The 23,873-nt window shown below is 47.9% G+C and overlaps 1 protein-coding gene across 5 annotated transcripts in view; it reads right to left on the bottom strand.

The window, feature by feature from the left end:
• Positions 1-22,180, bottom strand: part of XIRP1 (xin actin binding repeat containing 1) — a 33,994-nt gene extending 11,814 nt beyond the window's left edge. Inside the window, exons 1-5 of one of the 5 annotated variants that reach the window (XM_032686614.1) lie at positions 22,060-22,180; positions 20,539-20,684; positions 19,233-19,287; positions 17,453-17,863; positions 16,561-16,642 (exon numbers count right to left, since the gene is read on the bottom strand). In XM_032686614.1, the coding sequence (XP_032542505.1) occupies positions 16,561-16,642; positions 17,453-17,863; positions 19,233-19,287; positions 20,539-20,666 (676 nt within the window). In that variant the 5' untranslated portion in view covers positions 20,667-20,684; positions 22,060-22,180. Of the gene's footprint in view, positions 1-10,062; positions 10,197-16,560; positions 16,643-17,452; positions 17,864-19,232; positions 19,288-20,538; positions 20,685-22,059 lie in introns of those variants that run through there. The other 4 variants (XM_032689032.1, XM_032687389.1, XM_032688234.1 and 1 more) reach the window with 4 other exon arrangements.
• Between the last annotated feature and the right edge of the window lie 1,693 nt (positions 22,181-23,873).

Raw genomic sequence — 23,873 nt, 5'->3', positions numbered from 1 at the left:
TGCCGTCTGCACACCAATCCCCCTGGCAGCCCCTGCCCTGGCCCCCCGAAACTTAACATCGTGCCCTTTTGGTTCAGAGAAAAACCACGGACATTTCCACCTTTTTAATGGCTGAAATGGATTTTGAGCCTGGATGAGAGCCACGCGTTTGGCAGTGACCTGATGCCCCCATCCTGCTGGTGGGGCACAGAGCCCACCCCCATTCCTGCATCTCTGGACAAGGCCATCACCAAACACAAGCGAGTCAGAGGATGTGAAGGAGCTACATATGTTTAACTTGAGCCAATTCCCACCACTCTACTATGGATGTGCCTCTCAGGCAGTAATATCCATTTATCTTCACCTTTTCTCTGGGAGCCTGTTTCAGGAAATGGAGAGATGAAGAGGCTACAAGACTTGCCTCAGGATGCAGCAGGGAGCCCTTGGCAGAGCCAGAGGACCAAACCCTGCTCTTAATTTAGAGAACTGATATTCTGAGCTGCACCAGCTCCCATGGGGCCCCCACTGGAGCCCAGCATGGCATTGCTGAGCTACTCAAGATATTCAGCATTCCTACCTTTGTTCAGATGTCTCCCATGGAGATACTACAGCTGAGGTTGTCCCTATTGGGTTCATGGAGACATGGCCACTCTGGGAGGAGGTGACCTATTAACCAGACATCCTGGGGGCTACACAGAGGGACAGGATGGTTGGAGCAGTCACACACTTCTGGATGATGTCAAGGCCATGGTGTCTCATTCCTACCTATTGTACTCCATCCCCCTTGGTCCTCATCCCCCTAAACAGTGGGGGCTTCCCTTCCCACTGAGGATGAAAGCTATGTCCATCCGCAGAGAATCATAGAATCATAGAATCAGACAGGTTGGGAAGGACCTCTGAGATCATCAAGTCCAACCCTTGATCCACTACCACCACAGTTGCTAGACCATGGCACTAAGTGCCGCGTCCAGCCTCATCTTAAAAACCTCCAGGGACGGAGAATCCACCACGAAGGTTCAGGTCAAAATTAATGGATTTAATGCTGATGGGTTCAGTTTTCACAGAAACCCCAAATTGCAGCTAAGAACTTTCTTTTTGCATTACCCTGCTAGGTAATGCCATCTCCACCTCCCATCAGAGACATATACTGAGCTTTACTCCTACATGATGCACCTCAGTTCTCCAGGTTAGTCAGGGCTGTAATTTCTTTGTTACCACTGCAAAAACACGAGAAGGTTCTCCTGTTCTCTGCAGGCTTGCACTGCTGCATTCAGATTTAGTGTGGTATTTGCAATGCTTTCTGTTTGAACAATGGGCTCTCTCTCCACAAATCCAGCTATTGCACAGCCAGGAAAGGGCTGATGTACTTTTTAATATGTGCGCATTAGAAGCACTGTAGCCATTCCAGCATTCTTTGCCCTCAAATCTCAGTCCTCAAATCATGAAAATCAATAAATAACAAACCCAATGACTCTTTTTTCTGCATTTTAAGTTCAGATTTTCAAGTTTGTCTAGAAAAGGCTGAAGGAAATTTGCTCTGGTTTTATTTTGAATTGACAACAGCTAATGTTATACACTAACAGGATTCCAGGAGCTGGTGCTTCAAATGAAATGCCAGTTCCTGTGGGCACATACATGCACCAAAAAGCCATGAAAACAAGAGCAGAGGGACCTCAGTGACTTGTCAGACCCTGACCAGTGTGCTGCTGGAAGTTGCCAAACCCCTAGATTTCTGTTGTCCTTTGTTCCAGCTGCTCCTGCATATGTGCAGGCATTTGGATGATGAACCAAGGCTGGATACATGAGGAAGCAGTGGGATGCAATACACATTTAGCTGCCCAGTTCTGCTGAAGGTCAGCAGAAACAGAAGAAGGTATTTCCTTAATGCCTTTTTTTTTTTTTTTTTGCTAAGTCACCATGTAAATATGGCAACTTTTTCCCTGATTTCCACTGTCCACAGCTTAAACACCAAGTCAAAAGGAACTACCTGTCTACAGCCAGGGGAGACAGTGGCAACGCTGGTGCAGACCTGGTGCATCTTGAGATAGGCTGAGAGGTTGCAACTACCCTCTGGTTTCATCACTTTTCCCCACTTTACTCAAGACACCCCAAATTTTGACCAGATCTTGGATTTTTGAGATGAACAGCATCCTGGAAATCATAGAATCCTAGAATTATTTGGGTTGGAAGGGACCTTAAAGGTCATCTGGTTCTAATCCCACTGCCAGGGGCAGGGATGCCACCCACTAGATCAGGTTGCTCTGAGCCCTGTTCAACTTGGCCTTGAACATGTCCAGGGATGGGGCATTCACAACTTCTCTGGGAATCCTGTGCCAGTGTCTTGCTATCCTCACAGTAAAGAATTTCTTCCTAATATCTAATCTAAATATCTCCTCTTTTAGTTTAAAACTGTTCCCCCTTGTCCTATGGACATCAGGAGGGTCCTTGCAGCATTTGCTGAATTGGCTGCAGAAGGCTTTGAGGAGGGCTTTGGAAAATCTTGTCTGGGAATCTCTTTCTTTTCTCCTCCATTGCTCAGTTACCTAGTGGAAAGGCAAAAAGGGGCTCAATCAGCCTGGCAAGAAGAAGCTTTCTCCCTTGTACGGTAATGAGGTTTGGCTAAGCCTCCCAGTAAGAGCAGTGGGGAGACAGTGAGCCTTGTTAGCTTCAAAGCAGAAAGGCAACCAAGCACAGATTTGCAGCCTTTCTGGCTGGGAAAATGAACACAAATCCTTGGCTCTCTTGAAAACTATCTCTAGGAGATGGGTCATGGCAAGGCAGGGATCCTTGACAGCCTAGGTTGACTCAAGTGTTACTGTGCGTAACCACTTCGGTGCAAAGTGCTTAGCAAAAGCATCCCCACGTCCTAGAGCTGGGCTGGTGATATTTATTGGTCTCCTCCCACCTCAGTCTATGGGTATTACCACTGAGATGATATAATTTGTATTGACCTCTAGGCCTGTAGGTAGAGACACTGTACAAAGAAAAGCAATGTACCCCTCCAGCCAGGAATGAATAGTGCAGCTGAAGGAATATTTCCAGTCCCTGTAGTGGAAAATAGCACAGTGTCAGTGCTGCTGAGTCCTTCATCCGTTAGCTTGGGTGGATGAAAGGCCACAGGGCTTGTTTTAATGACAGATATAATTAGATACAAGGCTTTCGTTGAAGCCATTCCCTTATCACTGCCTTTGTTTTCTTTTTTTCCCCCTTCTCTTCTCCCTTTTTTTTTTTTTTTTTTTTTTTCCCCTCTGCAATACACAGGCTGTGCACAGCCCTCTGTTTGCTTATCACTTCTCACAAACCCCGCCTGCCTTAGATAGGGGCCGCTCCAACCCGCCGGGCGGGCGGCTGGCTCCGCGCTTCCACAAAGTCTGGTCTCTCCACACGTCTCTGCCTGACGAAACAGGCTGCTGCCACCCTTCAAATTGCTAATTATAGATAAGAGCCAAAGAATAACAGTTCATTCCGCTAACGAGAAAGCCGAGCTGTCACGTGTGTGTGGATAACGGCATCCAAGCGGCACCGAGAACGCATCCAGAGTTGTGAGCAAGGTGCATCCCCTGGGAGGGATCGGGGAGCTTCTCAGCTGGGGATGCTAAAGCAAAGCCAAAGGTTGTTATGCAGGCCAGGCTTAGGGTGTTATTTGTTGTGCATGAGATGGAAGCCCAGTTTGAACCCTGTGCTGGGCTCCACATTTCTGCCTCGCTGAGCAAAAGAGCTCCGCTGGCACATTCGGCATCCGACCCAGCGCTGAGTGATGCATCCCGCGCGGCGCTGATTGACCAGCACTGACTGCAGCCCCAGGGACTTTAAACCAGATACCTCCAGCATTAAAGCATCCCCTGTGAGCTAAAATAGAAGGAAAGAGCTCCTGAAAACCCCCTCCTCCCGTCCCGCCCAGCGGCTGGCACTGCGGCCGACGGCTCTGCTGCCTAAGTGAAGGATACGGGGAATGCTCCTCCCCGCTGGCGTTTGTCGGCAAAATGTCCTTGGTGCCAGTGCCTGGCGCCGGATGAATCTGCACATTTCGTATGAGGGGCTGCAATGTTAGGACTGTCCATGGGGAGCAGCTGTCGGGTTTCTTGAGCTCTTCCCATGCCCGACCCATGTGCAGCTCGGGCTCAGTTTACAGCCTCTATGCCCCATAAGTCGCACCCCAGGAAGGCAGGGAGGGCTGTGGGAACTGGAAACTTGCAACGGGGAAAAATAATTCTTTGTATTCATTTGTACTGACTGATCTTCTAGACACAGGGGGAAAAGGCAAGGCAATGGGGGAAAAAGACTCTTATATATTCATTTAAAAGTTCACTCACTTCCTCTTCAGTTATTGCCCTTATATCACTCAACTGCTCTGTCTCCTACTGAAGATAATATTACAGGTCTCTTGAACCATAATCATGTTACATCTGACAGTCAGCTCCCAACAAGTGAAAAACAAATCACTAACAAAACCTCTCCCCCCTCTGCCCTCCCCTGAGAAAACCCCATCTCACCAGTAACACAGCAGCTCTGTGTCACTCTGCTTCCTATTTAAACCTATTTAGCCTATAAAGAAACAACGCTACCCACCTGTTGGTGTCCACCACCTCTGCCGCTGGCACTCCCTCACAGCTCCCACCACCAACCCCAGTGAGCTACCGAGCGCCTGAGTCACCTATTAAAAAAGGAAGCTGCAAGCTCAGCACCAGTCTCCCGGGTCGCCTGGCCAACCACATGTCATCGGCTTTGCTCCCAAAATCAGCCGCCCTGAGCAAACACAGCTGCTAAGCAAAGCTCTTTGTGTGGCCCTGTGAGCCCCACGGGCAGTGCCTGAGCTGGGGGTTGTGTAACGGGGGCCGAGATCAGGTGGGGGCTCGCACGGGGCTTGCATGAGTCGGGGGGAGAGGGGTAGTCCAGTGGGGTAAGTTCTGCCAGGGTCCCGTCCCGCTCCATCACTCGCTGAAGGGAGCAGTGCTATGAGACCATCTCACCCCAAATCTGGCATCCTCCGTCACCTGCTCTGTGGCTGCCCAGCATTGCTCCTCTGCAGGTCAATTTTGGGTGTGCTGTGTTGGCTGCTGTACCTGGCATGTCCTGTGCCCAAAGCACAGATGTGTTACGGTCTCACCCCTTGGCTGTGCCACAGCTCAGGTGCCACGAGGCATTTGGTGCATCCCATGGTGCAGGACCCAAAACCCAGTACTCAAAGGCCAGTTTGAGCAAAGGGACCTGTGTCCTGGAACTCCTTAGCACCAGGGGAATCAGAGACAAAATAGAGATTTCTTCCCATTGTGAAAGCAACTTTCTTTTCCGAGGGAATGGAGGTGAACTGACCTGGAAATACTACTGGGTTTGTGGTGCTCTGGGCTGGCTGTTTCCTGGGAATCTGGGGCTGCTATTCACCCCTGTCTGGGATTAACCATAGGCTACCCCCAACTGGATGGTCATGACCAGCTCAGCCCCCTGATCCAGGCTGTGTGGCTGGACGTGTGTCCCCATTACCAACTGCTTGTCCCTGGCTTGCATGTCAGTGAAACTTCAGCAGCTCACTGACCCCTCCTGAAGCTGGAAGCACATCCCTGCAGATGGGGACCCCATTTTGAAGTGCCTCTGCCCTTGGATGTGGCAGCTGCATGTACAGAATCACATCTGTCCCATCCTCCTACCAGCTTTTCTTCTCGGAGAATCGGTTCCCTGACAAAAGTGACTCCCAAATACCGGCACTGCTCCAGGGCTGGACTGGGGGAATTTACACGGATGGGTAAGCACCCATAAAAGGTGGCTGGGAAACCAGTGCTACAGCTTAATCCAAGAGCCAGGCAGCCCACTGGGGGTGCTCAGTCAGCGGGGAAAGGTTTAAACCTCTGCCCCAACCCCTGAACCACTGGTCCTGGTCCATAGGGAAGCTATTCCAGAGGAGAAACATGCTGAAGGAGTGGGAAGTGGGGCAGGCTCCCTGCTGCCCTAGTCTGGAGGCTGCCAAGAAGGTGAGCTGGGAGGTGTAGTCCTGAGGGGGGTGTGAGGATTTGGGGATGGGAGAGCATCTCTTGCTATTTCTCAATGCCCTCATGACCCACTTGTGAGGCTTTAGAGAATTTTAAAATGTCATGTGTTTTTCTCCAAAGGAAGGGGTAGAAAAGGTGGGACAAAGATGCAACAGGGAGCATCAATGGGATTTTAGCCAGATCCTGGTAAAGACTGAGGACGAGTCATGCTCTAAAACATCTGCTTACCCTCACGGGTACTCTCTCCTGACGCCAGGATCACACTTTGTTCTGTTTGAAAACTGCAGTACTTTCTCTCATTTTCAGTCCTACAAAGGACCGTGAGGATTTGAAATTCAAGCTTTTTTCTTTTTGCCATGGGTCGTCTCATTATGTGACAGAGTGGCAATCGTAAACATGTTCTTTTTACATAGAAATCATGTGTTGTTTTACTGTTTTGGTCCAAGTTGCCTGTTTGTTATAACTATATGGGCTAGGAATCAACCTTTAAAAGTGAGAACTAAGATTTTCACAGGCTCACCTACCAACTCAGATGTAGAGAACAGCACTGATTATGGTTAGATGATTAAAAAAAATCATTGAACTTAAAAACACCTTTTTTTTCCCTATTCCAAACTTTCATGAGTACACCTTGTCCTTTCAAATAAGTTTGTGCAGCATCATGTACAACAGATCCCTGATTTGGAGATGGGGGGATCTGTGGTATAGAAAATAAATATAATGACTAACACACGGCAACATATATAAATAATTCTCTTTTGAAAGGTTTTAAGAAAGATTTTGTGCTGTCTGCAAGCCATATGTTGCAATCACTTGAGGAACTCTGGTGCACAGAGTTAATAGATGAATTTCTGGGGTGGGAAATGGTCTGAAAAGCACCAGAACCAGAGGAAGGTGCTAAACAAAGAAGTAAAATAAAATAATGTAGCTAAAGACCAGCTGTGTTGAAGAGGAAATAAGATTTAAATTATCATTTCAAGCTTTAGGAATTGCCTACTAAATTATAGTCTAATAATTAACATTTTGCACGTGTATAAAGTTACATTTGCAAATCTGAGGGGGTGGAGGGGGGTGAAGGAAAAAGCTGCTGAGGAATATCTTGTTTCCTGCCCTTGAGTTTCAAAATCAGATCTCTTCGCAGCTTCCAGCACCTCCAAACTGAAGGTTCATGATCTTCCATCACTTCTGCAAATGTTTTTGGCTCCTCAGCGTCAGCTGGAATTTGCAGGAGCAGCATCACGACCCTCAGGTAATTTAAAGAGCTTCTGAGAAGAGCTGGGAAAATTTAGCCTCAGGCGGACCTGAGTATCTGCCCCAAGGCAGCTCAGGGCTATTTCTGGGCTTTGCAAAAATCCAGGAATGTGGAGGACTCTATTCCTGGCACCAAAAAAATGCCAAGAAGCTCTGCTGAGGGACAGCTGCGAGTGGCATTGCTGGTTGGGGACGTGGCCTTCCCGAGTGGGCCAACTGCTGTGGGATGTCTTTCCTTAGAGAGGGCTCCAGCATCACCCCATCACCTCACTTTTTGGGTACCAACTGTCTAGAGAAGGTGAGTGGAGACCTGACTGTCTACTCGGCATTACCTCATTCTCGGTGTTCCTCTGCTAAGCTAATAAAGGGTTAATAAAGGCAGAGTGGATGTTTAATTGCTCTCTCCCCGGGCTGTGTGTCGCTGGGCTCTCAGCACCCAGCCCTGCCCTCTGACACGCTGGGATCGTGTCACGCCCGCTCACGCCAGCACCATTCTCGTACCCTCCAGTGACTCTTCATCTGTTATTTACAGAGTGGTTTTCCACTGAAATGGTGATAAACACCCCCACTTGACATCCAGCAAGCACTGTTATAATTCCCCCGTTTCCCTAGTTCACCTATCCCACCATCAGGACTACTTTTACCCCTCTGCCGGTATCTTCTCTCTGCTCTCCCTCCTCCCGCAGTGCAGCATCTCAGCCCTTGCAGGCTGCAATTCAGGATGGCCATTCACGACAGCAGCTTCCCTCCCTCTAAAACCCCCATCCCCCGGGGAAAGCAACACCAAGCTGCCCACTGGAATAATCTCTGCCTGGGGAGAGGGCTTCTTGGCATGCCGCAAATACCAGACCTTTTAAGGGAAGCCCTCTCTAACCGCTCCGAAGAGATACCTTGGGAATGTCTGAGCAGGCACGAGCCCTGTGAGCATCACCGGCCTCACATCCTGCCTGGGATGCAGGGCCCAGCAGGGATCAGGGCCGTGGCATGCATCTTTAAGGATTTCTTTGCCATGCCATGGTGTTTACGCGGGGGCATTGCAGGGATGCCACACGCTCCGAGGAGCTGCGAGACCCTGCCTTGGCTTTCTATTCTTATCCCGGTGTTTCCATGCCCCTGTCAGCCCTTCACTGCTGGCAGCCAAGAAAACTCAATGCTGTTTTGGAAGAAACAGCCATGCCCCAAACTAATTTAGCAGTATCCTCTAAAGAGAAAATCCCAACTCACTTGTTGCTATTGAGATTCTCAGGAATTTCCGTTTGTTTCTGAATAAGGCAAATTGCCAGCAAGAATATGGGAGAGGAGAGAAATGTTTGGCTTAAAGGGGTAAGATACCAGTAAGATACAGTACTTAATGCAGAGATTCCTGCTACTGTGTTCAAACCCAGGCTGGGGACTTTTGCTGGTGCTGAAAGAAGGATCTTCACCCTTCTAGTAACAAAGTTCAGGAATCCTTGCTTGGTTTCCCCCCTAAAGGAAGGTTTTGTGTCTTACAAAACATTGCAACTATACAAGGGCTGAAAACAAATTCCACCCAGGCTGGATCCCTTAACTGCCACTAATGAACTATCCACCACTTTGCCTGGGCAAGAATATGAGTTTTCAGATTTTCTCTCTTCTTGCAAAGTGGTATCTCTACCAGAAGCACAGGAAAAGAAAGGCAACTCCACAACTCTTTCCCTAAATCTCTGTTTTTGATGAAAATCTGAAGCTACTTCACATATTTTTTGGCAAAGATTGAGGTGAAAACTGGAGACATGGAGGGAACTGGGGAAAGTTACAGAATTTTTGTTGTTCTCGCAGCAATCAGAAGGATGGGAATCTCAGAAGGAAATTTCAAATATTGCCCAATACATGAGCCAAAAAAAAAAAAAAAGAGCAGAGAAAAAATTCCAGCTCAGGTCAGGCCCTTCCCACAGTGACTGAGGGGCTGGACCTGCAGTCCTGGCTCTCCTGCTGACCACAACACAGACCTCAGAGCCAAAAGGATTTGGCAAATGGATAGTAAGGTATAAGACACACATTTGCACACTGGGGTAGACTTCTGCTCTGTCTTACAGAGTGGCACAGGTTTTTAGAGTTACCTTCCACACACGTGAGCACAAGCAGGGAGTGGTATGGCTGTATTAATCCTACTGACCCAACAGGCTCCTGAAGCCTTTGTTTGTCTCAGGGTCACAAACATATTTCTCAACCCCCTCTGGAGATGGAAATTGAAGAGGGAAGGAAAGAAATTCCCTCCTTGACTAAACCTTCCCTGCCTCCTGTTCCTTAGGGATGTAAGATGAAGCAAAGCTCATTTGCTTCTAAACAGTCCACACTTGGCTGCCTACCCACTACCTGAACACGGTTTGGGTCTAGAAAAGGTCTCCTCCACCCCCAGTGCCCATCTGGCTCAACCCAGTCCCATACAGATTCTTACCCCATTTGGGGTCACAGTGACCAGAGGTATGGTAAATAATAGTATTTTTTGGGGGAGAGAATAGACACTGAGATCTGTCCCCATGAATTTAAGCCTCAAAGCTGAGAACTTCAGTAGTATTTCAAGACAAGAGGAAAAGCACACAAGCACAATGCTCTGTTTCTGCCTAGGATGTGCCCAAGTGCCCCAGATGATGGCGTTGAACCAGACCAAAGCCACCGCCTGTGGAACACAACTTCTGCAGCAGAGAGTTGGATTTACCAAGCTCTGGGCCAACAGAATAAAATCCATGGCTTTCCAGAAGCTGCAGCTTCTCTTTCATAGCACAAGATGCTAAGCACCCTCATTTGCCCTGCATTTCAGGATCAGCCTGAGGTTCATTTTCATGCATCACCTCACCCCACTCTAATCTACCCCAGTATTACTTACACGAAGGTCTCTGTAGTCCCGACAGGTGTGTCACGGCGCACACAGCCCCAAAATCTACAAGAAACTCACGGCCAGGCAGCCTTCAGTGTATCCTACAAGGAGTCCCACTCCACTCCCCACACCCTCGATCCTGTTCACTGCCTCCCAGTGGTCCCTGGCAGCTGGTTTTATCGCTGAGTGCTGGGCTATGTTGAGAGGATGAACCACTTGGTCTATTTTTAGGGAAGAGTGAAATTGCTCCTCCACCAGGCTGAGTCAATCATGAGTCCTAGCAATCCTGCACAGAGGCTGGGAAAGGCTGGGGCCCTGGCTTATTTTCAGAATTTATTCATTCAAAATACCCCCGGTGTAACCCAGTACAGGAAGGGGGATGCTTCCAGGCCGTGGTGCAATGGGGAAGAGGCATTTCCCTGACTCACTGTCATGTCCTCAGGCTTTGATCCACACAGCCAGGCCCCTGTCACCTCTGGCCACAGTCAGACTTTTAAGAGAAAAGCTGGGCAGGTGACAGGTATTAACTACATTTTCTGGTTCCCCATTTCCTCATCAGCTGTGATATTTTAGAACTAAGAAGGAAAAAAAAGGAAAGTGACTGAAAGAAGGACAACCATGTTACTTGCTTTATGGTAAGCTGGGAATTGTCCCCATCCTTGCAGCCCCTCTGTAGCCATGTGGTGTCGCAGGCAGCTGCTCTGGGAAGTATTTGGAGAGGGATAATAATAAAGCACTCAGCCCCAGAGGGCTGTTGATGCCCTCAAAGCTCAGCTTGGCAATGGGTACGATTTTTAGTGTGTTAATGGTGGGTACAACTGTGTGTCAGAGCTGGATAGCCTGCCTGGCTGTGCTGAATAATAAATACAAACACAATCAAGAGCTCTGGGGCTTCTTTTAGTAGTCCACCTTTAGCAGGCTGGGATAAGGATATGGCTGATGCACCCAGTAATACTGAATCAGGCCCAGCTGTTGTCTCTTTGGTTTACTTTTCTGACCCCTTTAGACAGTGTATGCTGGAGTACATCACCCTGTGGTGATGAAAGATGCGGGTTGGCTGTGCCAGTACCAGAAGTTCCCATCACCTGAGATAAAACACTCACTCAGAAGTTCTTAGAATCACAAAACACAGGGTGAGGGCGGAAAGAGACCCACGCTGGGTCCCACTCTGCTCATACCCTCCCAGACCATGCCCATGGCCCACAGCTCCTGGTGCCAGACAGCTTGGGGCAGCAGCAGTGGGGGACAGAGATGCACAGGTGGGAGCTGTGCTAGACCAGGTGATCTTGGGGCAAAAATCTTATCTTTTATCTGCCGGTGCAGAAGCTGTTTTAGCCTTCCTGTGCCCCAGTGCACCATCAGAAACACAGGGTAAGGGTGCTTGTTCCAAGGTCTGTCACCCTTCCTGCAATGTGTTTACACAGTTTTTGCACAGGGATATCTCGATCTCAGCTCAGCGTACTGGTCACATAGAGATCTCAGCAGAGTTGTGATGAGTAGATGAAGCACAACTCTGGTCCCCAAAGGGTTCTTTGCTCTGCTCCAAAGCAACTGCTGCTGATTTTCCAGATTTGTAGAATCAAAGAATGGTTTGGGTTGGAAGGCACCTTAAAGATCATCTCGTTCCAACCTCCTTCCATGGGCAGGGACACCTTCCACTAGACCAGTTTTCTCAGGGACCTATCCAACCTGGTCTTGAATTCCAGGGATGGTACATCCACAACTTCTCTGGGCAACCTATTCCATTGCCTCACTACCCTCTGAGTAAAGAATTTCTTCCTAACATCTAATTTAAATCTCTCCTCTTTTAGTTTAAAGTCATTCCCCTTTTCCCTATCACTATCTACCCATGTGAAAAGTCACTCCCTCTTTTTCAAAACCCTCTTTAATTACTGAGATGCTTTAGCTTTTTTGGTGCCCTCTTCCTGAATACCTCTGCTGGAGCTCTACAGGGCTTTCTGGAGGGACTCCTCTCTTCTCCTTGTGGGTCTGCAGGTGTCAGTCCCTGGAGAGGATGCGACACATCAACCAGGCTGCAGTTCAGCACATGACGTGGTTTCCTTGCCAACACCATGTGACATATCACATCACATCATATCACATCAATCACTTCACAAGACATCCAGCTCCAGATGACCATTTGCTTTCACTGAGTCTCCTGGAAGGGCTCTGCTCCTCCCTACCATAGCCCAGCTTCTTTAAACATTCTGCAAGGCTAGGAATTACTATTCCTCTGCTGTCTGTGCTAAGCCTGGTGCCTCGGAAGATCATCACCCCTCCTTCTGAAGTGATCTCTGTGCTCTTTGTTGCTTCCTTCAATAAATGAGGGTCAGAGGGAAGAGCTGTTAGGAGGGTGATAGACGGGTCCTTGGTTGCCAGCCAAGTGGTGAGGCAAAGGGCTGGGGATGGCACAGGCTGTCAGCAAACACACACCTGCTCAGGTAGCATGAAGTGGGTGCCAGGGGTGTCAGCAAACAGTGACAGGCTGGGGCCTGACTGTCTTATTTATTCCATATGGATGGAGCAACATAAAGGCAGGAGGTGAAGGGCAGAGCATATCAGCTCAGTCAGCAGCTCTCAGTGGGTATGTGTGTGTTGTGCTGTGCATATGCCCAGCAGGAACACAAGAGGTGCATGCATATATTTATGTGGAGCTCTGTCTTCATCTGCAACATGTGTATGGTCTGTCTGCACACATGGCTGGTTGTTCACACTGCTGCTGTGTCTCTCCATCTCTAGGTGAAGGACCTGGTCTGCTGTGGGTTGTGACTTCCAGGTGTGTCCCCATCAGTGTCCCTGCAAACTGCTCCTGTGACCCAGAGAGATCTGAGCTACCTGACAGATCTGCACAGCTCCTGGGGAAAGGGTTTCCTCCCCCTGTCTGGGAGACAGCAACTAATTACAAAGCAGGAAATGAGAAAACAAAAATCAATGAGGCACTGGGATTTTCTGAGAGGTGCTGAGAATGTGATGGAGGAGATCAGCAGCCCGGGGGTGGGGAGCAGAGGTCAACCTTGAGCCCTTGGCTGAGATGGGATAGCTCTTGCTGGAAGCCTGATGAAGAGGACAGGAGGGTCTTAGCAGGGGAAAGGCTCTTTAGGTTAGATTGAGTGAGAGCCGAGGGTAGGGCTTGCAGAAAAAGCCAAATAGGAGAGACTAGTCTGTCTGCTTTGATTGCTGGCAGAGCTGGCCAGGCTGATCAGCAGAGTCTGATCCCCCCCACCCTCCATGGCTGCCTGAGAACCACTGCACACTCCCATGGCAGCCCCCCAGAAGATGCCTGTGATCCCAGCATCCCCAACCAGCTGTCAGAGGCTGGGAGAGGTGATAGAGAATGGATGGCACCTGCTTCTGCCCCTTCTTTCTGTGATGTGGGGTGCTCTAGTCAGGGTTTCCCTCCTGTCTGAGTCCCAGAGGCACCAAGCACTGGGAGCTGGACAGACTGACCACTTACAGGAGTCCGGACATTGAACTCCCGCCTGTCATGCCCGTGAAAAGCAACTGCTGAAAGGGAAATGAACTTTTAAGGATTATTTCAACTGCAGGAGCCTCTATCATTGCAAGTGCCAGAGCTACCTTGAACTCAGAGCCGTCTGTAGCATGAGCGCAGCCTTTTATCTTAAATCAGCATTTCCCCCCCGCCTTTCAGATCTTTCCAGTTCACTAGTGATGTTCTCCCCAGCCCGTCTGCTGAACAGCGTGATGCAGACAGGAGGATGCTGGCTGAAAGCCCCAGGTCATGGAGAGAGGGAGGGTGGCAGCCTCCCCCCACCGCCGGGGCTGGGACACAGCGTCCGGAGCATCCTTGCGGAGACCAATTCTGGGATCGAAGGGAGGAGGTTTCGTTGTCGCTAGATGGCACCGCACCCCCTCGCAGCAGAAAGTGTGGGTGCTGCAGCGAGCAGGGGAAGGAGCCTCCCCTGTCAAGCAAACCTTGAACCAAACCTGAGTCTCCCTGCATGCAGGATGGGGGACCCCACTGCTTTCTGCCCTCTCCTTCGCCTCCTCTCCTCGCTTTGAAAATTCCCCGTGGGCAGAGGTCGAAATGAACACACAAGAGAGAGGAGGAGGAGGAGGGGGTTACAGGCGTTTTGGAGGCTGCCTGGATGCTCTGTGGTTTGCAGTCACGTCAGGCTCCTGTTTCATCTTTGCTCTGCACCGAGGTAACATCCCCGTGTGCCCTTCAGCTGAAAGCCCTGAATAATGGAGCTGTGTTAATACACACATGCACAAGCATATGCGTGTGTGCCCGCATGCATGTTCCTCTCCTCTCTTCCTTGACCGCAATTTCCTCTCTCTGACTGCCAAAATTCATCTAGAAGTTGTTAATTTTTAAACCCAGAGTACTCAGCAGACTCTACCTGCAGTAAATTAGCTGGTGCTTTCTCCTTTTTAATATTAAAGGACTCAAGCTCTCAACCATTTCCCTTTGGGAAAAACGGTGCCTTGATTTGCCATCTTCGTTCCTAGGAAGAATTTTGTTCTATCGTGTAAGTATTCCAGTGCTCAGTTTAATCTCATTACTGCAGACTACAGCCACTTGTACCTCTTTAATTAGTGACTTGATGACGTCTTTGGTGGCAGCTTCCTCTGGATCATCTGATACCATCAGGATGACCAGGGATACAGCCCAGCTGGTTTAGCTGCCCAGGAATGGGCTTTTCTGAGGGGTGTAGCAGCCTCCCCTTTTGAGCAATGCTCAGGTCTCCATCAGTGTCTCAGAGGTGACTGTGCCACGTCTGGAAAGAGGTGCTGCTTTGACTTTGTGTGTAATCACTCAGCTCTGAACTGTGGCATGGACATGCATTTGCTGATAAGCCCAATGCCAGTCAGCAGAGCTGTCTTGGACACTGCCAAGCTGTTGTCCTCCAGAGCCTGAGAACTGTGCCCTGCTTTTAACTTACATTATTGTGTGGCTTCAAACCACTCGACGCTGCCTTCCCCATCCCAGGTCACTGTATTGGCTGGGTGTTCCCTCCTCAGCCCTGGGGAAGGGCTGTGGGGCAATCCCTGTGGGATGGTGAGGAAGTTCCCATAGAAGACCTGTCCTGGTCCCTGCTGAGGCTCATGGAGCACTGACATCTCTCTCGCTCCATGGGAATGACGCAACACAGCACAGGTATAGCCTGGGACGTGCCTTGTCCCAGAAGAGATTTGGGACAGCGGGTTCCTGGACTTTTTTAGGAAGCATTACAACTCCTGTCTTTGAGCAAATCCAGCACCTACATCAGCGGTAGCTGTCATATTCCTGTCTCCATGGATGGAATTGCCTCCCAAGAAGGACCTCACACAAAGCCCTCCCAATGAAGCACAACAACATGAAGCCACTGCTATTACAAGGCCTTTGAGTCAGGGGCTGGGGAGTGGTGTAAAGCTCTAAGATAGACCATGATTCATCCTTCGCCAGCCAGAGGAAAAGACGTTCCTCGCGTTGTACACTACAGATAACACTGTGACAGTGTTTAGCTAGATAGAGTGGTGACATCATGTGCTTTGACATTAAAACAAATTCCCAGCAATGCTGTGGAAACCTCAGCTCCATCATTTGTGTGCTTGTGTAAGAGACTTCTTTTCCCATGTATTTGGGTAATTAAATACAGGGTCTCAAATCCAGGCAGCGTGTGATTTTTATCCCCTTCTTGTGCCAAAGACAAGAAAGAAATAGGAAGGAAAGAGAACAAATCCTAAATAGATAGTATAAGGGGTCCCTGGATTCCCGATCTAGGCCCGAAGAAGGCAGGATGGCCCAGTGGTCTCTAATCCAGTCATTATGGGATTTTTGGAGAGCTGCCTTTTCTGCCCCAAATCAAACAATAAAGTTTGGCAAAATTCAACCTTTTCTCACACAAAGCTTGGATCTGTCACTCTTCACAGATGCCTCTTGCCCTGAAATATCCCTGACCTGCTTTAGTCCTGATGATATCATAGCACTAGGGATCCCTTACATGTCCTATCTTAAGCCAAGGATGACTGTGTCTGATACACCACCACTGCCAAATTCAAAGAGGAGCCCAGCCAAAGCTCCTTAGTTAGGTACAAAGGAACCTCTCCCTCTTCCTATCCTCAAGGCTGAGGTGCAGGGAGATATTACTCATCCCAAACTAAACATGGACGTACTTCTGCCTTGGTATTTAATAGCAGCTATTTTTAACTGCTGGGATAACAGCACAGGGAGAGCCAGCGTGGCTCTATGGACTCATCACTGGCCCAGATCCCAGCTGTGCTGGGATTTGCCAGCTCTGTGCAGTGGGACCGATCAGGGCTGGAAGGCTGCAGTCACAGGGTCATCTGCTCTCTGTGCTCCCTATCCTTGGCCATATTCCTGCATGGTCAGTCCTGGCAGGATCCACATGATCCCCAGCCAGCATCACCCAGTCAGTGTCTGCTACTGGGTTATGTGGGAAATACAACTACATGTAAGGAACAAGTAGACCCTTCCCAGTTGCAAGTGTAGAGCTGGCAGTAGAGTAGCAGTGATGACCTGTAGCCAAAATAAATCCAACTCACAGCTTGTGCCCAGGGCTGAGTCACCGGCTGTACCTGGCACCGAGGAGATGATCGTGGGCCTCTCATGGGACAGCTTCCCTTCCTGCGTGGGAACAACAGCAGGGAAACAGGTAAGTCCCCACAAATAGGGGAGAGGAACTGCACAAAGGCCCAGTGTGGGGAAGGTGACAGCACAGGAGGCTTTCCAGAGGCAAAGGTGGCCTTCTTTTCCTGTAAACCTGACCCAGTCTTGGCTTTGCTCTGTTCTCTCCAAAACTGTGCTTCACATCTTTTTGCTCCCCACCCGCCCCATTTCCAGAGCTAACTGGTATTTTCTCTACCCATCTTTGATTTTGAGGCCACCTTTCAGAATCAGGATTATCCACCCACTTCCTTTACCAGCTCCCACAAAGATTTTAGTGTCTCAAACCCAGTAGTGATTGGATATGCCCTTTGCTGTATTTGCAGTGAAGGACCAGTCTCTCATGTGGAGTAGCCATCACTGGGCTGGGTGGCATCACACAGCAGTGGGATGAACATGACCATTTCAGACAGGATCTCATCCATAATTAGTATTCCAGATGACATCAATTTTATGTAGATATTATCTCTCATGTTCCCTTGATGTGGGTCTCTCTCCAATCTAGGCTGCCCATTCCTTTGAACTCCTTCCCTCCAGGAAGAGGATCGTCCCAAGGAATAGTTTGTTGAACGTATGACCTGTGCCCCTGAGACCATTAAATCACCCAGAGCTGGATGGCACTAGACATAAAGTTCCACAGGGAAGCCTATTCCCCAAGCCTAGGGATTGACATCAGTGGATGATGAAGCACCACCATGAAACCCAACCACTTATAATGATGACACCCAAAGGAAATATATTTTCAGGAGCTTTTGAAGAACATCTACTAACCTTTGCAGAAGACTCCTTCCATTTAATGGTGGCAGGACTCCACTGTGCCTTCCTCTGGATGCTCTGGAGAGAGGAAAGGAAGGATGGGTCTTTGTGGGGTTTGGTCTCCACGCTCAGGGGCTGGATGGTTGTCATGGTGCTGGCATCAGGCTCCCTCGTCCTCAAAAGGCCTTTGGGAGATGGTGTCTTCAGTGGAGCACAATGTAACCTCTTACAGCTTGGAGTAACTTTGGGAGTGTCTGAGTTGGTCAGGAGTCCTTTGAGATTCCTTGTTGGGCCACTGATGTTAGGGATGGGAAGACCCTCCATGGACTTGCTTGAGCACATATTGCTGGGATGACTTGGAGATAAGGCATAGGTTTTCCCCATTGAAAGGACATTGGCCTGTGACGGATATCTTCTCTCCATGAGCTAAAAAAAACCCAAACAAACCCCAGACGCCATTGAAATAGGTTCTTATATCACTTCAGTAGTAAATCATGTGAAATTTTTATTTCCCACTCTTCTACTTCAAGCATCACATCTACTGACCTCCTAACTTTTTGAAATGAAAGAGTATCCCATCACTTTCTGGTTTATGTTCTCTGAGTAAATGTCAGGGACACAATCTAAACTCTAGCCCTTTTTTGAAGTGTGGAAGAAGTTTCTGTCTTGCCTATCTCCAGAGTATCCTCCTCATTTGTTCATGGTCATGCAAGGAAGCCTTAGAGTAGAAAAAATATGACGAGTGGTTGTCTTCCCTCTTGGATCATTGTTCCATTCCCATCTCCACCCCCCTACTCTGTGAAACTGTGTTTTCAGCCAGAAACCTCCCCCCTACCCCCATATAATTTCATAAGAAACCTCAAGTTTCTTCTTAAAACTCTGGACTGAAAATAAAAAATTTCAGATTCTGCTTTTTTTTTTTTTTTTTAAATGAAGTGAAATTCAGCTTTTTCTGATCTGTTGAATAAAGTCCAGAATATCTGCCTTCCAGGGAGTTATTTTATCATCTATATTCCAGGGTGTAAGTGGCCCCTTATGACAAAGCAGGACTTAACATGCAAACACTGAGCTGAAAACTGCACCTTATGCCAATGAGTTTGCAAGCAAAATATGACATAAGGGACACTGGTAGATGGGAGGTGCACCTTTGCCATGATGTGAGAACAGTAGTAACAGCTTCTAGTTAGGGGGGAATTTTGTGTAAGATTCTGAAATAGACATCTAAATGTAGCTATGAGCAAAATCTACCTGTGGGCTTGATGTCTAAGTCTCATTACAGTCAAAAGCACCAAGAAAGTGATTTTTGCACCCTGGGGTAAAATGACACAATCACCCACTTTCTTTGGTAGGTGTCACTTGAAACACACAGGGCAACCTCAAAAAACCTCCAGCTGGTGGTGCAGGAGGGCAGAGATGCCTCAGTGTCATCCCTGCCAGCCCAGTGGGTGCCTTAATGACTTTGTGTACCTTTACCTCAGGCTGGATCCTTCCCTCACTTTCTAACCAGTACTAAATCCTCTGCCAGGTCCTACAGCTGCTGATGGTCTCTACCCCTACAATGTACTCACTCCAGAGCAACCTGAATGTTATACAGTAATTTTCCATCCCATCCTGTAGCATGGTATATATGCCAGTCCAACTTTACCTATTAAAAGGCAATTGGATCTGACCTGTTCTGGGGTGTCCTCAGAACAGCACTGGATATTGTAAAAAATGTTAAGTTTTGGTTTGTCTCTAATTGCCAAGAACTGGAACATTTTGTCGTTGGGAAAACCTGTCCCTCTTTGGCTCTCACCTTGGGATGTTCTTGCTTAGTCATGTTTCTGTCACAGTCCAGGATCCTTTGGTACCTGCAGGGAAGACAGGAGATGGGACCTTAATCCCTTTTTTAGCCTGGATGTATTTTTTCATATTGTGGACGGGCTTGTTCTGCCTTCCCCCTACCTTTTGGAAGTCCCCAAACCAACAGACTCCAAAACAAATCTTGAAAAGTGAGAGAGATGAGAGAAACCCCCCAAAGAGGACTGGTTTTAGGTCAGTGCAGTACTGCTAGATCCATGTGGGCCCTCTCCTCCCCGGCTCCATGCAGACGTGTCCCTGGAGTGCTCCATCTCTCCACTGCTGGAGGATGCGTTGGGGGGTTCTGTTGCCTGAAAGAGGTGTATTATTGCACTTTGCTGACCTATAGCTTGGAGCTGAAGTCAGGCTTTCCAGAAGGTCAGTTTATTCAGCTTTAGCCTAATATAAAGTGATTTACCAAGTCAGTACCTGACCTGATACAACACCGGTGATGAGTGAGACCTTTGCAGAAGAAACCACCTTCCTTCCCTTCCTTGCTGAGGGGAGTGCACTCTCAGCTTTCTCCAAAGACTCTGTCAGATAGATGGCCATTTACATTGAAAACTAACCAAGTTTGGGATATTCAGAACTAAACTGCCCCATGGGGAAGTTCAAGAGACAGATTTGACAGCTGCTCTGTCGCTCTTGTGTTGAGGGAGATGTCCTTTGGGTTCTGTTCCTAATCTTATTTGTCTCACGCTTGGCAGTCTTGTGGTCTGATCTCAGTCATGGGTTGTAACCAGAAGAGAAATTAGCCCTTAAGGGGCCTGGACTGAAACGTGACTCTCCCTGGAGCATTTTGGTTAGAGACAGTTGAGAGAAACCAGGAGGGGATGCAATACCCATACCTCTCTTGCCTCCTCATCAGCTTATCTCTCCAGTATTTGCTCCTTTCCCATGTGGCACCATACAGACTATCAAGATTAAAAGCTTAAATTGTTCACCTGGGAATGCTCCAGTCATTGGGGTTGAGGGTAAATTCTTCTGTGTCACTGTATTTAGTGATATTTGTCGAGTGTGTCTGGCTTTTAAACCAGGACTTGTCTTCCAAGACATAATAACGCGTTGGAAATATATAACAGCTAAGAGCACTTGTGGCAGAAAATACCCACCTCTTCCTTGAGACCTGACAATTTGGGATGCTGTACTTGGGAAAGACTTTATCTGAGTGACATTTTTTTGTTATGGAGATGGGAGAGGGAGAGTCCACCCTGGAGCCCCTCAGGTCTGAGTTGAACTGCAGCCACAGATTAACCACCCACCTGGCAACCAATTCAGAGACGGACACAGCTTTCCTCAGCAGAACTGCTCTGAGCTCTGGATTGCTCCTTGGAGAACAGCACAGAGAAGGAAAGGACTGAGCTGGCCTCAGCTTCTCAGCTTTTTCCATGTTTTCTGTCTGCTGGCATTAAAACAAGAGAGCAAAGGTCATGGTGCTGGATGTGAAGATTCAGGGGAAAGAAGCCAACAATTAGTGTGTCTATCTCCACTCAGGGGACTGGTGCATCAGTAAAAGGCTGTGGAACAAATGCTGTCTTCACTGATACATCTGCAAACCTCATCACATAAATTCACTTCTGAAAAAATAAAATGGGGTTAAAGAAGACACAAGTTAAATTAAATCCCTCCTAATGAAGGGAATGTTTTTTATCCACTCAGTTCTACCACTTATCCCCTTTTCTTAGATCACCAAGTTCATCTCTGAGTGAGAAGGAAAGGATGTGCTTTAAATAATTTAAATAATTTAAAGTTATTCTATTGTATATTCATCATTAACTAGAATTTTCTTACATTTCCAATGTTGCATAGACCTGAACCAGCTCTGGATTCAGGCAGTTACTGGAGATTTAAGCACCCCTTGGCCTCTTCTGCCGAAAATGTTCTTGTTTTCTAGACTTCAAAAATGTGCAGCAGAAGTCTCAGGCATTGTATTTGCAGTGACTGATCTGACACTTGGAAGTACATTGGGTCATCTGGGGTTCATTTTCTGAATTTAGACAGAGCTCTGGGGACCTACAAGTTCTTTGTAATTGCCTTTTAATTACTGACACAGACATTTGAACTGCGGGATTATTAAATACTTGTATTTACATTTTGAAAGTATTTGTTTGAAAAGCCACGTTGCCTGTAAAATGTTTCATCAGCGATTTCTCTGGCGCTGGCCTGAATATTAGTCAGTGTCCAGAGTCATTGTCCACCCGTGTTTGGGTGTCCACTTCCAGATGTACTGAAGAGGGGCAGATTCTGGGGGGGGACAGGGGTGTCATTTAGCAGTTTGAGGATCTCTGCCTCCCTTCTCATGCCTTTAAGACATCTGAAAGCAAGTCTAGAGGGAGGGAGATAAATTTCTCACTAGTTGCTTTAAAAACTTCCTTTTCTTAATTTTTTTTTTTTTTTTTTAATTTATCTTTATTTCCCAGGTCATTTCCCACGATGTTAGAGAAGAGACAGGCTTGTTAGATCACAGGCTCCCACCTCCCACAGTTTGGGGATTGTTTCCTATTTTTGCGGTGGTGTCTAACATTAAACAATTGCAGGTTAAGAGCCCTCGAGGGATTTACTCCGTGGCAAAAACGAGCCTGTTAGGAGGGAAATGCTCCCTATCTGCCCTTTTCCTTAAATACAGTACAGGCACTTGATGGAAATACTCTCCTCAGCCCACCCCGAACAGTTCCCACAACCAGCTCAGCATCCCCCAGTTGCTAAGGCTTTACAGGATTTTTCTGATATTAATTCATTCCATCTTCCATGATCTGTGAGGGTTTTTGTGTAAAATCACTTACATGCTACAGCGCTTCCCTCCACCCAAGAGCTGCCATTTGATAGTCTCTTCGGGGCTCTCCAGCACCACGCTCCTGACTCCTTCCTCTCCCCCTCCTTTGAAAGACAGGAGGCAAAGTCCCTTGGCAAAGCTGCAATTAAATATTAAAAGCTGATGTGCAAGTGGGGATGATGTGAGTTGGAGAGCTGGCACTGAAAAGTGGAGGAGATGAAGCCTCCTCCCTCCTCCTGTCAGCCTGTCGCCAATTATTGAGGTCTCATTCTTCCTCATAAAAACACTGGATAAGTTCAAATCCTGGCTGGGGTACCCACAGCCATCAAGACCCAAACCTGGATTCTGATTTAGGTGGGAATCTACCGGAATCCATGTCCCCACCTTGTCTCAGGAGGAGCAGGAACGAGCTTGTCTGCATGGGGATTTTTAAATGGATGCTTCTGGCCCAGGTCATATATCCATCCTCCAAACCAGAGAGAGCTTTCAGCTCAACTCTTAGTCCCCTGGGCTTGTGGCTTCACTGGGGAGGTTCTGCATGAGCTACAGGGGAAGGCATCTCCCTGGGGTGTTAACAGCTCCAGGGAATACACTGCTCCTCCTGGCAAAAACGAAAGGCAGGCCTGAGTCCAGATGAAATGAATTGAAATACTTCATTACTGGTGGAAGCAGAGGGCAGGCTTCCCTGAGGAGGTTTGATTTAGCTGATGTCTAAGCGTGATTAAAGGCAGAGTTTGGCAAAAGTAGCCTCCTCACCCTCTCAAAAAACATCATGGCCACAAAAAGAGCTGCTTTTCACCTAACAGTAACTGGGTTACTGTGAAATTCCCTCTGGGATTTATTCTACTCATGCTGGAAAGTTGACCAAGCAGCAAAGCCAGTGCACAAATAAGAGCAGATCACTGCATTGGTTTAAAATGAACAAGAAAAGCTGTATGTGACATCAAAAGCTGGAAAATAATTTACTCAGAAATGCTTAAGCCAAGCAAGGAACCTTTGAGATGAGAAGCCAGTGAGCCAGGGCAAAGCAGACCTGGATAAACAAATTAAGTGTCCGTGCCATTGCTATGTGAAATAATAGCTTGCACTTCTCCATGTGTTGTGATTCAGCTCTTACTGGAACAAACCTCCTTATTGAGCTTTTATTTCAGCATCTAAAACAACTGAGAAGCACTAATGATTTTAATTTGCTGTCTTGTGGATAGATCCAGCAAGTCTGGTTTCACATGGTGGAGTCCTCTCATGCTATCAGTCGTGTTCCTTGCAGCAGCGCCTAAGAACCAGCCTAAAGCTCAGCCCCAGCTTTGTACATGCTCAGATTTGTGCCAGACAAGGTCTCCCTGACCTGATGGATGTTCCCCACTGAGCCAGATGGAATTCTTGGAGGATTGTGCAGGGTGCCCTGCATGGTAATGGGAAAATACCAGGAGAGTATAGTAGCTGCTGGACTACAAATACACAAACCTGTTAGAGGATGGAAGGATTTTAATTGCATGGGCAAAACATCTCTGAAGCTGGGATGCATCCTTGTTAGTTATTTATTTTGGAGGAGAAGGATTTGGCTGACAGAATGAAACAATGAACACTGCAGTCCATCCAATAGTAATAGAAGCTGCTAAAAGCGCCGTGAATTATTTTGGGAACTACTGCTATCCGTCTCCGCTCTTCATAAAAAGGCTGCACGAAACAATTCTCTGCATAGCTCTAAGGCAGACTGGCTAGATAAAGTGTGTTTTGAAACTGTTTTTGCCAGGATTACAGGGCCTTAGGCTGATTCCTCAGCTACTGTCTCTGCTGGGGGCCTTGCTCAGCTGACAGCGATTT

Source organism: Chiroxiphia lanceolata, chromosome 1 (assembly GCF_009829145.1).
Source record: "Chiroxiphia lanceolata isolate bChiLan1 chromosome 1, bChiLan1.pri, whole genome shotgun sequence".
In the NCBI taxonomy this organism is placed as follows: domain Eukaryota; kingdom Metazoa; phylum Chordata; class Aves; order Passeriformes; family Pipridae; genus Chiroxiphia; species Chiroxiphia lanceolata.
The sequence above is the reverse complement of the archived record's forward strand: the minus strand, read 5'-3'. Positions and strand labels throughout refer to the sequence as shown.